Raw genomic sequence first — 12528 nt, 5'->3', positions numbered from 1 at the left:
CTGTGAATAGCTAAGCGAGTAAAAGATGTCATAAGAAGGCATAAAGTTAAAGATGGCACATTTCTTTAATATTTTAAGAAAGATTACTTTTTTATTTCCATCTTTTACGGTTTCAAAATAACAAAAAAGGAAAGGGGCCCGAAGCAAGTGTTTGGGCACCCTGCATGGTCAGTACTTAGTAACACCCCCTTTGGCAAGTATCTCAGCTTGTAAACGCTTTCTGTAGCCAGCTAAGAGTCTTTCAATTCTTGTTTGGGGGATTTTCGCCCATTCTTCCTTAAAAGGCTTCAAGTTCTGTGAGATTCTTGGGCTGTCTTGCATGCACTGCTCTTTTGAGGTCTATCCACAGATTCTCGATGATGTTTAGGTCGGGGGACTGTGAGGGGCATGGCAAAACCTTCAGCTTGCGCCTCTTGAGGTAGTCCATTGTGGATTTTAAGGTGTGTTTAGGATCATTATCCTGTTGTAGAAGCCATCCTCTTTTCATCTTCATCTCATCCGGTCACAGTGACTTATCCAACTTGATGCTTTCCAAAAGCTCCAGCATACCCTCTTTCTTAATATCCACATGCTCAAGCTTTTAAGTCCGCTGCAAGTCAGCACTACAATCACTAAGATCCTTTTCCATAGTGAATACTGAAGTAAAGTATTCATTAAGTACCTCCGCTGTTTCCTCCGGTTCCATACACACTTTCCCACTGTCACACTTGATAGGTTCTATTCTTTCACGTCTTATCCTCTTGCTCTTTGCATACTTGTTGAATGCCTTGAGGTTTTCCTTAATCCTGTCTGCCAAGGCCTTCTCATGGCCCCTTCTGGCTCTCCTAATTTCCTTTTTAAGCTCCTTCCTGCTAGCCTTATAATCTTCTAGATCTCTAACATTACCTAGCTCTCTGAACTTTTTGTAAGCTTTTTTTCTTGTCTGGATGTATTATAGCCTTTGTACACCACGGTTCCTGTACCCTACCATAACTTCCTTGTCTCACTGGAACGTACCTATGCAGAACTCCACACAAATATCCCCTGAACATTTGCCACATTTCTTCCGTTCTTTTCCCTGAGAACATCTGTTCCCAATTTAAGCTTCCAATTTCCTGTCTGATAGCCTCGTAATTCCCCTTACTCCAACTAAACGCTTTCCTAACTTGTCTGTTCCTATCTCTCTCCAATGCTACTGTAAAGGAGATAGAATTATGATCACTATCTCCAAAATGCTCTCCCACTGAGAGATCTGACACCTGACCAGTTTCATTTCCCAATACCAAATCAAGTACAGTCTCTCCTCTTGTAGGCTTATCTACATATTGTGTCAAGAAACCTTCCTGAACACACCTAACAAACTCCACCCCATCTAAACCCCTTGCTCTAGGGAGATGCCAATCGATATTTGGGGAATTAAAATCTCCCATCATGTTATTATTATACCTTTCCAGGATCTGTTTCCCTATCTGCTCCTCGATATCCCTGTTACTATTGGGCGGCCTATAAAATAACACCCAGTAAAGTTATTGACCCCTTCCTGTTCCTAACCTTCACCCACAGAGAGTCTGTAGGCAATCCCTCCATGACGTCCACCTTTTCTGCAGCCGTGACACTATCTCTGATCAACAGTGCCACACCCCCATCTTTTTTGCCTCCCTCCCTGTCCTTTCTGAAACATCTAAAACCCGGCACTTGAAGTAACCATTCCTGTCCCTGAGCCATCCAGGTCTCTGTAATGGCCACCACATCATAGCTCCAAGTACTGATCCATGCTCTAAGCTCATCCGCTTTGTTCACGATACTCCTTGTGTTAAAATAGGGAGAGAGGACGGGGGAGGGAGGGAGTGAGTGTCGACTCAGACCATGAGAGGCCTGTGTCGGGCATTTTCATGCCTTACAAGGCGTAGATTGGAAGTCTGTGTGGGGCGCCACTCCTCACACAGACACTAGAGCAATGTGTGGTTAAGTGCCTCGCTCAAGGACACAAACACGCAGCACAGCTGAGGCTCGAACTAGTGACTTTCAGATCAGTAGATGAATGCCTTAACCACTTGGCCACGTTCCCAACACAAAATAGACACATCTCAAACCGTCGGTCTGAGCGCATCCCTTCTCTATCATCTGCCTATCCACCCTCACACAGTTTCCAAGCTTTCTCTATTTGTGAGCCAACCGCCTCTTCCCCAGTCTCTTCAGTTCGGTTCTCAACCACCAACAATTCTAGTTTAAACTCTCCCCAGTAGCTTTAGCAAGCCTCCCTGCCAAAATATTGGTCCCCTTGGGATTCAAGTGCAACCCGTCCTTTTTGTACAGGTCACACCTGCCCCAAAAGAGGTCCGAATGATCCAGAGATCTGAATCCCTGTCCCCTGTTCCAATCCCTCAGCCACGCATTTATCCTCCACCTCATTCTATTCCAATACACTGTCGCGTGGCATAGGCAGTATTCCTGAGATTACTACCTTTGCAGTCCTGCTTCTCAACTTCCTTCCTAACTCCCTGAAGTCTTTTTTCAGGACCTCTTCCCTTTTTCTACCTATGTCATTGGTACCAATATGTACCACGACCTCTGGCTGTTCTCCCTCCCACTCCAAGATATCATGGACGCGATCTGAAACATCCTGGACCCTGGCACCTGGGGGGCAAACTATTATCTGAGTTTCTTTCCTGTGTCCCCAGAATCGCCTGTCTGACCCCCTAACTATAGAGTCCCTTATCACTGCTGCCATCCTCTTCCTTTCCCTACCCTTCTGAGCCACAGGGCCAGACTCTGTGCCAGAGGGGCAGATACTATTGTTTTCCTCAGGTAGGCTGTCCCCCCCCAACAGTACTCAAACAGGAGTATTTACTGTCAAGGGGTACAGCCACTGTGGTACTCTCTAGTACTTGACTCTTCCCCTTCCCTCTCAACTGTTACCCACTTGTCTGTCTCCCGTGGCTCCGGTGTGACCCCCTGCCTATAACTCCTTTCTATCACCTCCTTGCTCTCCCTGACCAGACAAAGGTCATCGAGCTGCAACTCCAGTTCCCTAACGTGGTCCCTTAGGAGCTGCAGCTCGACACATCAGGTGCAATATGGCCGTCTGGGAGGCTGGGAGACTCCAGGCCCTCCCACATCGGACACCGAGCACAGAAAACCGGCCTCTCACACATACCACTTCCTTTCCGCAATTAGCACAGGTAAACCTACCTCGTCCTGTTACCGCCTAAGCCCGATGAGCCAAAGCCCTATCACTCTGCTACCTCTCACTCCGCTGCCCACTCCGAACGCTGCTTGCTGGATATGGCGGTCTTTTTAAACTTTCCCCGCTCTACTAGCTGATGTCACACACCTGTGCAGTCTTGCCTCTCTTTTACCCCGAGTAGTAAAATGCCTTCACTCCAGAAACCCTTAGCCGTTCCACTCGCAGCTTTCTTGCTCTGAATTGCTGAATAAAAATAAAAAAAAGAATTCTAGTTGGTGACTTCTTCTCCAGAAGGAGACATTTGCTCAGAGATCATTCTGGTCAAGCCCATAGCACCCTGAAAGTGGAAACACGGGCAGCATGGTAGTGTAGTGGTTAGTACAGATTTCACGGTGCCAGCCGTAAGGATGGAGTTCAATTTCTGCCACTGACTGTAAATGGTGTCCCCGTGCTGATTTGAGTTTTCTCTGGGAGCTCTGGTTTCCTCCCATGTATGTACAGGATAGCAAGTGTTAATAAATGGCAAACATGCCGGAAGCCCGGGAACACTTGCAGGCTGCCCCCAGCACATCTTTCTACTGTGTTGGTCATTGATGCAAAACAATGTGTTTCACTGTGTGTTTCGATGGTCATGGGTCAAATCAAGTTAATCTTCTCTGATTCCTTATCGTGTTCACTTATTTCCAGAGCTTCCTCAAGCACAAGGATGCGAAGCCGCTGCGTGACGTACTTGCAGCCACACCTGGACGCTTCGTCAACCTGCTGTTCCCTGGAGCGCAAGCTGCGGTCAGGCCTGGTTCTCCCAGTACCAGTAACATTCGCTTAGATCTCCAGTTCCAAGCCATTAAGGTGAATGAATCTCTCCAGATGTACTGCTAAATTACATTAGCCTTTAGGTATTTTTGCTGCATTGAACTTCTGGTCTTCTATCATATTTATTCAAATACGAGTTTATTGCCACAAAGTAGTGGAAATGAGTATATTACAGAATCGTTTTATTTTATCATTCCGCTCGAGCTCTCGGGTGTTCTGCTGGTCTCTCTAATTTCAACACTTTCTCAAAAGCTAACTGGCAAGTCAGCTTTTTTGAACTGCGTTCCTAAACTGTGGAATTCAATATCTAGAACTATAGGGGATGCTATTCAGTTGACATTTTTTTAAACACCAGCTCAAATCATATTTATTTAATCTTGCCTTTAACTAATATCTTTTTGTCTTTTACTTTCATGTTTATTTTTATTTTTATCTTTATTTTTTAAATTTTATTTTCATGTTTGCACTTTATCCCATTGTAAAGCACTTTGAACTACACCACCTGTATGAAAAGTGCTCAATAAGTTGTTATTAAAGAACAAAAAATAGTGAGATAGTGTCCATGTGTTCACTCTTCACTTAGAAAGCTGATTTTGGCAAGGAATTTGCTGTCTTAAAGCTTTGAGTGCACACTTCCCCTGTTATGGTAGTAATGAGAAGAGGGCATGTCCTGTTTGGTGGTGGTTTTTAACCTGGTGTTGTAGCTGCAACCTTAAAGCCAACACCACAGATAATGGTCCGCCTATCCATCTTGTCCATGGCCCACTTACCTATACTAGTCCGTTGATAATGCACAGATCCAATACATACTGGTGGCATAGTAGCGTACCTCTATTACAGTGTCAGCTGTAAGATTGGGGTTCTATTCCCATTGCTGCCTGTAAAATTTTGTATTCTGCCCGTGACCACGTGGGTTTCCTCCGGGTGCTCCGGTTTCCCTTTACATTCCATTGCCATACGGTTAGGGTTAATTAATTGTGGGCATATTCTGTTGGCATTGGAAGTGTGGTGCTGCTGGAGCTGACGGTCCCATGGGAAGATAGCTTGGAAGAGGCCTTTGAAAGGAAACTCTCCAAGTACGCAGGACTGGTCAGCAACTGGCAGCAGGCTGGATGGAGAGCGAGGTGTCTCCCAGTGGAGGTTGGTTGTAGGGGATTCGTAGCCCGTTCTTTAGTTAGAGCCTTCAGCATTTTAGGGATCGAGGGAGAGAGAAAGAGGAGAGCCATCCGCAGTACCACCGATGCGACAGAGAGGGCCTCAAGATGGCTGTGGCTCAAAAGAGGGGAGCCATGGAGTCATAAGTAGCTAGCCATCTGGACACAAGCTGGGGTCTGATCGGCCCCGGCTGGGTCACCTGGAGGAGGTTGTATGATGTTGAAAGACCCAAAACACCTGATGATTCCAGGAACATCACTGAAGATGTGTCCAGAAGCTTCAATAGATGTATGTACACAGACCCAATTATTAAAGAAATTAAATTAGAACAAAAAAGTCTACTTTGGTGCAAAGGGATCAAAGTGGCCAGTTTTGCTAAACTTAGTGATAAGGGTTTTGCTAGTTGGTCCAAGAACCAAATGGTTGTCGCTGATCTTCATCCTGGTGGTGTGGGACTTCTGAACCTTCTGCCTAATGGGAGCTGGAAGATGATGGTATGGGCTGGTACGATGATCTTTTTGACAGCTTCAAGTGAGGCCTTGTGAATAGTTGTGATGTCACCGATGCAGAGGTAAGATATGTGGATGGTGTCTGACTTGGTGACTATGATTAGAATTTTTGCTCGCTTTTGGAGGTGGCGAATACTACCTAACCTCGTTGTTTGATGATGAGGATGAATGTGTAGGATTGGAGAGGGTCAAGAGGAGGTTCACAAGAATGAAAGGGTTAATGTATGAGGAACATTTGGTTCTGCGCCTGTACTTTACCTGGAGTTTAGAAGAATAAAGCATGGGAGGGGGGGAATCTTTTGGAGACCTACTGAATGTTGAAAGGCCTAGATTGGACATGGACAGGATGTTTCCAGTAGTGAGAGTTTTGGACCAGAGAGTCTAGGAGCGGTGTGCTGCCACGATCCATGCTGTGGAGGAGGAGGGACTGATAGAGAAAGGTATTTAATCTCCCCCCCACCCCCACCTTCTGTTTACAGATTTTTACTGTGGGTTGGTTCTATCACCCAGTTAACCATCATTTTGTCTGATAGATAATCAGCATCATCGTGAAAAATGACGGGAACTGGCTCTCAGGCCAGCCTCAGCTGGTCAGTCACCTGCGACGGGTATGGGTGAGTGACGCATTCCAGGAGCGACATCGCAAGGAAAGCATGGTTGCCACGCACTGGAAGGAGCCAAAACTCCTTGCCTTCTGTCTGCTGAATTACTGCAAGTACGGAACATTCCTTTTTGTTTGCTCCCAGGGTTCAGATGAAAGACTTCCTTCATAAATTTTTCATTTATGGCCACTCTGAGCATAAAATCTTTGTGAAAGTTCTCTAAACTTCCATCTAATGTTTGAAGCTTGTTGTGAAGTTACAAAGATTGTTTTAATTTGCACCATAACCTGAATTTCTGTGATTTACAGCTTGCTAGATTATTGTAAATTGTGAGGATATTGCATTATCTTTACTGGTCCATTGTTTGGAATTTTTCGGCGTTGTATGATCGAACAAAGTAACTTATTCAGTCAGATGTTCGAAATGGATCTTTTATATCATCTGTCAAGTTCATGTATGCACAGGTATAACAGTATCGCAGGCACGTGGCACATATAAACTGCATTCACGAGGAAAACAAATTAAATTTAAATTGTACACAATTTTTACAAGAAAGAAAGCAATTCGAACAAAAAAGGTCAATTTTAGTGCAAAATGCTCAATGTGTTGCTAAACTGTAATGGTTAAAGTTCAGCCAGTTGGTTCTGAATGCCATTGTGTTAGATTAGCAGCATTCTCAAGAGAAACATAAAGTAAACATTATATTATACACAGTTTTTACAACTGATGCTATTTAAAACTGTTCTCTCCGTAATGTCTAATAACTATTTCTGGCACCTCCAAACCTGAATGCTTGAAACCACAGTGAGCAAATCAGTTCTAAATTGTCTTACTGCTTATTGACAACTATCAGTGAGTATAATCACTACTGTTTGAACAGAAACACATGCAACAGATTCTATTTAAAAACTGTTCGCTCTAAGCATCGTACAAGTGCGCACCACTGATGCTAGTTAGAAACTGTTCAGCAACAGTCTTCTGTCCCAATCAAGTGGCAGAGTGTCCAAAATAACCGAAGGGAATCCTGGCTGTTTGCTTGAATAGTTTTTGTTCTTTAACAGTTGTCCCAAATAAACTGCTGCTCTGATTAATCTTTTGCCCAATTGACCTGACTCAACTGTATTATAAAATTAATAGAATTAATATAATTCATATTATATACACAAATATACATGTATATATTTGTATTTGTGTATATAAATATACAATTATACTTTGTAGTCATTTTTATGTATTGCACTGTACTCTTCTGCAAAACAACAAACTTTACAACATAAGTCAGTGGTAACAAACCTGATGCTGATTCTGACTGTGGTTGTAAGGTCTGATCAGGCCCTGTGGAGGTGAATTGCACTGACCAGTTTGCGGATGAATATTCACTTCCCACAGGCGGAACTATGCGGAGATTGAGCTGCTCTTCCAGCTGCTTCGAGCCTTCACAGGACGTTTCCTCAGCAATATGACCTTCCTCAAGGAATACATGGAGGAGGAGATCCCGAAGAATTACAGCGTGCCGCAGAAGCGCGCCCTCTTTTTCCGATTTGTGGAGTTTTATGATCCAAACTTTGGAGATGAGCTTAAAGCCAAGGTGAATATATCTGTAGTGCTGTTAAAGTCAGTGTCAAGCTTATTATCATATGCACAAATGCAATGACAACTTACAATAGTATCACAGCAACATAGCATTATATAAGCAATGTTCACGAATAAAAACATCAAACTTAAATTACACATATAACAGACTCTACAGTTGCTGGAAATGCAGAGCAATACACAAAATGCTGGAGGAACTTGGCAGGTCAGGCAGCATCGTCCTGATGAAGGGTCTCTGCAAGAAATGTTGACTTTATTTCTATAATCGTGGCTTAACCTGCTGAGTTCCTGCAGCATTCTGACTGTTTCTTCTATCACCTTGTACTGCTTGCTCTTCCCTCACCTTTTTATTCTGCTTCTTCCCCCTTTCTTTCCAGGCCTGGTGAAGGGTCTTGGCCTGAAATAGTGACTGTTTGTTCCTCTCCATAAATGCTGCCTGCCCTGCTGAGTTCCTCCTCCTCTATGGAGGGAATAAACTGATGACGTTTTGGGCATTGAAGAGAAGTTTAGATAAGGACATGGGTGGGATGGATCCGGAGGACTATGGTGCAGGTGTGGGTCTGTGGGACAAGGTATTCTGCATGGACTAGAGGGGCTGAAGAGTCTGTTTCTGCTGTAACGCTCTATGACTCTGAATGACACTTATAAGTTAATCATTGGAGTAGTTGGTCTTGGATGTACCAGTGAAAGACCTACAGTATGTCCACAGGATGCCATGTGCTGACTGGTTTTGCTTTGTGTCTCTGTAGGCTTTGCAGCACATCCTGATCCCTGCTTTCCAGTCCAGTTTCGATAAAGGGGAAGGAGAGCAACTGCTAGGACCCCCAAACCCTGAGGGGGACAACCCGGAAAGCATCACCAGTGTTTTCATCACCAAGGTAAGGTGGAGTCGGCCGTGTCCCTTCTTAATAATTTCATGCCATCCAGTCTTCAGTTACCAACTCATAGAACAGAACAGGTCCCCTTGGCCTACTATTCCCCTCGTAGGGTGAATGCATACTGTCTTTTTCCCCAGGATTGGGTATCAGCAACCGGAGAGTACAGGTTTAAAGTGAGAGGAGAGTGATTTAATAGGAACCCTATTGAGAGAGTGGTTTGTAATAGGAATGAGTTTCTAAAGAAGTTCATGGGTGTTAGCCTCCCCAGCATCAAGGACGTCTTCAAAAAGTAAGGCCTCAGCAAGGTGGCATCCATTATTATGGACCCTTACCACCTAGAACATCATTACTATCATGTGGATGGAGGTGTAGGAGCCTGAAGACACATACTCAATGTTTTAGGAATAGATTCTTCCTCTCTGCCATTAGATTCCTGAACAGTCTCTGAACATCACCTCGCTATTTTTGTGCTTATATATATATTTACTTAGAGATAGAACACAGTAACAGGCCTTTATGGCCCAACGAGATTGCGCAGCACGATTACACCGATTAACCTAGTAATCTGCATGTGTTTGTATTGTGGGAGAGAACGGAGCAAACATAGGAAACACACACAGTCAGAGGAGACGGTGAGGATGTTCAAATTCCTCACAGATGGTGGCGGTAACTGAACCCAGGTCGCTACCGTTGTCATGGAGTTTATATTTGTTATTATAATTTGTAGTATACTTTATGTACTGAACTATGTTGCTGTTGCAAAAACAACAATTTTCACGACATATGTTAAGGATAATAATTCCAAATTAGAGATATATTAATATTTAAAAGGCATTTAGGTAAGTACAGTACTGTGCAAAAGTCCTGGGGCCTAAACCCCCTTCGCTCCAAAGATGGACAAAGGCTGCTAAAGGACAATGATGCCATCGATTCTCGATGGAAGGAACACTTTCAGGAGCTAATTAATTGTAACACCAGTGTTGACCTTGAAGTCATCAACCAGTTCCCACAATGACCCATTGAAGGAGGATATGAGTAAGCCTCCCAGTATCAAAGAGCTGCAGAGAGCTTACAAGAAATTGAGGAACAACAAGGCCACTGGGCCTGATGGAATTCAAGCAGAAATCCTCAGTGAAGGTGGCACAGAACTTTTAAATCGTGTTCATGTCTTGCTTGTCAAGATGTGCGACCAGAAGATTCTAGCTGAACTCAGGAACTCCCCGATTGTCACACTCTTCAAAAAAAAGGTGACAAAGCTGAATGTGGAAATTATAGAGTCATCTTACAACAGGAAAGGTACTTATCCAATTTTATGTGACTGGCTTTCACCTCTGGCAGACAACCTCCTGCCTGAGTCTTGGTGTGGCTTCCATCCAGCCAGAGGAACATTTGACATGATTTTTACAGCATGTCAATTGCAGGAGAAAGCCTGGGAATAAAACCTCCCACTTTATATGGCTTTCATAGACCTTACAAAAACATTTGACTCTGTAAATCATCCTGCCCTGCAGGTATCGTCCAAAATCGGGTGCCTGGAGAAATACCTCAAGATCCTGCAGCTCTTACACAATGATATGAGTGCAACAGTCATCAGCAACAGCGGTTCTGAAACAGCACCTTTTAAGCTTGAGACCGGGGTCAAACAGGGGCGTATCATTTTTATTGCAACCATTCGTCACCTGCCAAGTCCAGATTCTCTATAGTACAGATGGGGGGAGGGGGCTCTTTAACCTTAACAGGTTCAAGGCAAAGACAAGGTATCAACTAATTCCATCATTGAGTTCCAATCTGCAGACAACAACGTCATCATAGCTGAATCTGAGGTGGATCTACAGTGCATAATGAATGCTTTTGCCAGAGCTTACAAGCTCCTGGGACTTGATCTGAACATCAAGAAAACCCAAGTCCGGCACCAACCTGCTCCAGATCAAGCTCCTAAACCTCCAGCCATCCAAGTTGGCAACATCCCTCTGGAGAACACTGATCAATTCCCATATCTTGGCAGCCTTCTTTCTTCAAAAGCCAACATTGACCTTGAAGTAAGTAAATTGCAGACCAGGCTGTCTAGTGGAGTTTTTAGCAGGCTGAGAAAGAGGGTTTTTGAAGATCGGGATATCAAGACCAACATTAAGCTTCTGTCTATAGTTCTCCCCTCCTTGCTATATGGAGTGGAGTCAGGGACAACGTACAGTAGGCACATAAAATCCATAGAAACTTACCATCAAAGATGCCTCCGTAAGATTCTGAGAGTTAGCTGGAAGAACAGACACACTGACTCCAGCATCCTGGAGGAAGCTAACATTAACTCCATAGCTGCAATCATGACTCAACACGAAGTGTGATGGGTCAGTCATGTTATCCGAATGCCTGACTCTTGCCTCCCTAAACCAGGAGTCCCCAACATTTTTTGCAGTGCGGACCGGTTTCATGTTGACAATATTCTTGCGGACCGGTGGACCGGCCGACTGGGTTGGGGGGGTGGGGGAATGGTTGCCAACGGACAAGAGTAGCAGTCAAATACGTTGCGTTTACCCAGAGAAAGACTACAATGACCATGAAGCCTTGCGCGGGCACCAGTGTGCATGCGTGCACCTGCCGATTATTTTTCCACAAATCGTGTGTGGCGATTCTGTTCGGAGGGGGTGTTAATCACGACCGGAATATCGGTGGTAAGTGGCTAATACACTCAATTTCGTTTCTAAAAGGCTTTATCTAGCGAATTTAATATTAAACACACAGCGCATTTTCCTCTCATGAATATAGCGATAAGTCAATTATCAGGGGAGGACAGGGGAGCTAAGTGTTGAACGAACTTCCAGTGGAAGTGTCAGAAGCAGGTTCGATCTTATCATTGAAAGAAAAATTGAATAGGTATATGGACAGGAAAGTAAATGGAGGGTTATAGGCTGAGTGCAGGTCGGTGGGACGAAGTGAGAGTAGCGTTCGGCACAGTCTAGAAGGGCAGAGATGGCCTGTTTCCGTGCTGTAATTGTTATATGGTTATATAAGTCAATAGCATCATAACATTTTAAGTAACGTTTGGATATTAAACACAGCGCATATTTTCCCCGTATGAACATATAAAATCATTGCAACGCACCAATATCGCTGAATCAGTGGGAGCCCTGGGCTTGCTTTCCTGCAACAAGACGGTCCTATCGAGTGGTGATGGGGGACAACGATACTCGAATGGGGTTCCTTGTGTCCAGTCTAATCCGCAATTTAGTTTTTGTTACATTCATCACAGAGATATGTTGGAAATGGAAGCAACGTTTTCGGTGCTTCTGTGGCTATCTCAGGATATTGAGTGTTGACTTTGATCCAGAATGCCGGCAGAGATGTTATGTCAAACAGACTTTTCAGCCCGCCGTCATTTGCAAGCTCGAGGAGTTGATCTCCTTCCCACGCTGACATGGACGACGCGCACGTAATGGCTCAACAGTGCGTGACGGGGAATGAGGAAAGGTGCAGCTGACTCATATCGCCAAATCATATCGGTTCCTCGCGGCCCGGTAGCGCATGCTCTGCGGCCCTGTACCGGTCCGCGGCCCGGTGGTTGGGGACCGCTGCCCTAAACAACTCCTGTTCAGCCAACTCAAAAATGCAAAGCACATTCCTGGACAGCAGATAAAGCAGTTCAAGGACAATATCAAGAGCCACCTGAGGAAGTGCCACATCAACCTGAATGGATGGGAGAAATTAGCACCAGATAGGGAAAGCTGGAGAAGGACTGTCTATGAGGGTCTGCACAGCTCGAAGAAAACCTCCACCCTGCTGCTGAGACTAAGTGGCTTCAATGTAAGGAGAGGCTG

The 12528-nt window shown here is 44.6% G+C and overlaps 1 protein-coding gene across 2 annotated transcripts in view; it reads left to right on the top strand.

Moving 5' to 3' along the window:
• Positions 1–12528, top strand: part of trrap (transformation/transcription domain-associated protein) — a 317959-nt gene that overhangs the window by 106724 nt on the left and 198707 nt on the right. For both annotated transcript variants that reach the window (XM_063059362.1, XM_063059361.1), the window contains exons 34-37: positions 3854–4015; positions 6177–6358; positions 7635–7833; positions 8588–8716. In XM_063059362.1, coding sequence (XP_062915432.1) covers positions 3854–4015; positions 6177–6358; positions 7635–7833; positions 8588–8716 — 672 coding nt within the window. The remainder of the gene's footprint in view (positions 1–3853; positions 4016–6176; positions 6359–7634; positions 7834–8587; positions 8717–12528) is intronic.

This window comes from Mobula hypostoma, chromosome 9 (assembly GCF_963921235.1).
Source record: "Mobula hypostoma chromosome 9, sMobHyp1.1, whole genome shotgun sequence".
Classification (NCBI taxonomy): Eukaryota; Metazoa; Chordata; class Chondrichthyes; order Myliobatiformes; family Myliobatidae; genus Mobula; species Mobula hypostoma.
This window is presented reverse-complemented; position numbering and strand designations above follow the sequence as displayed.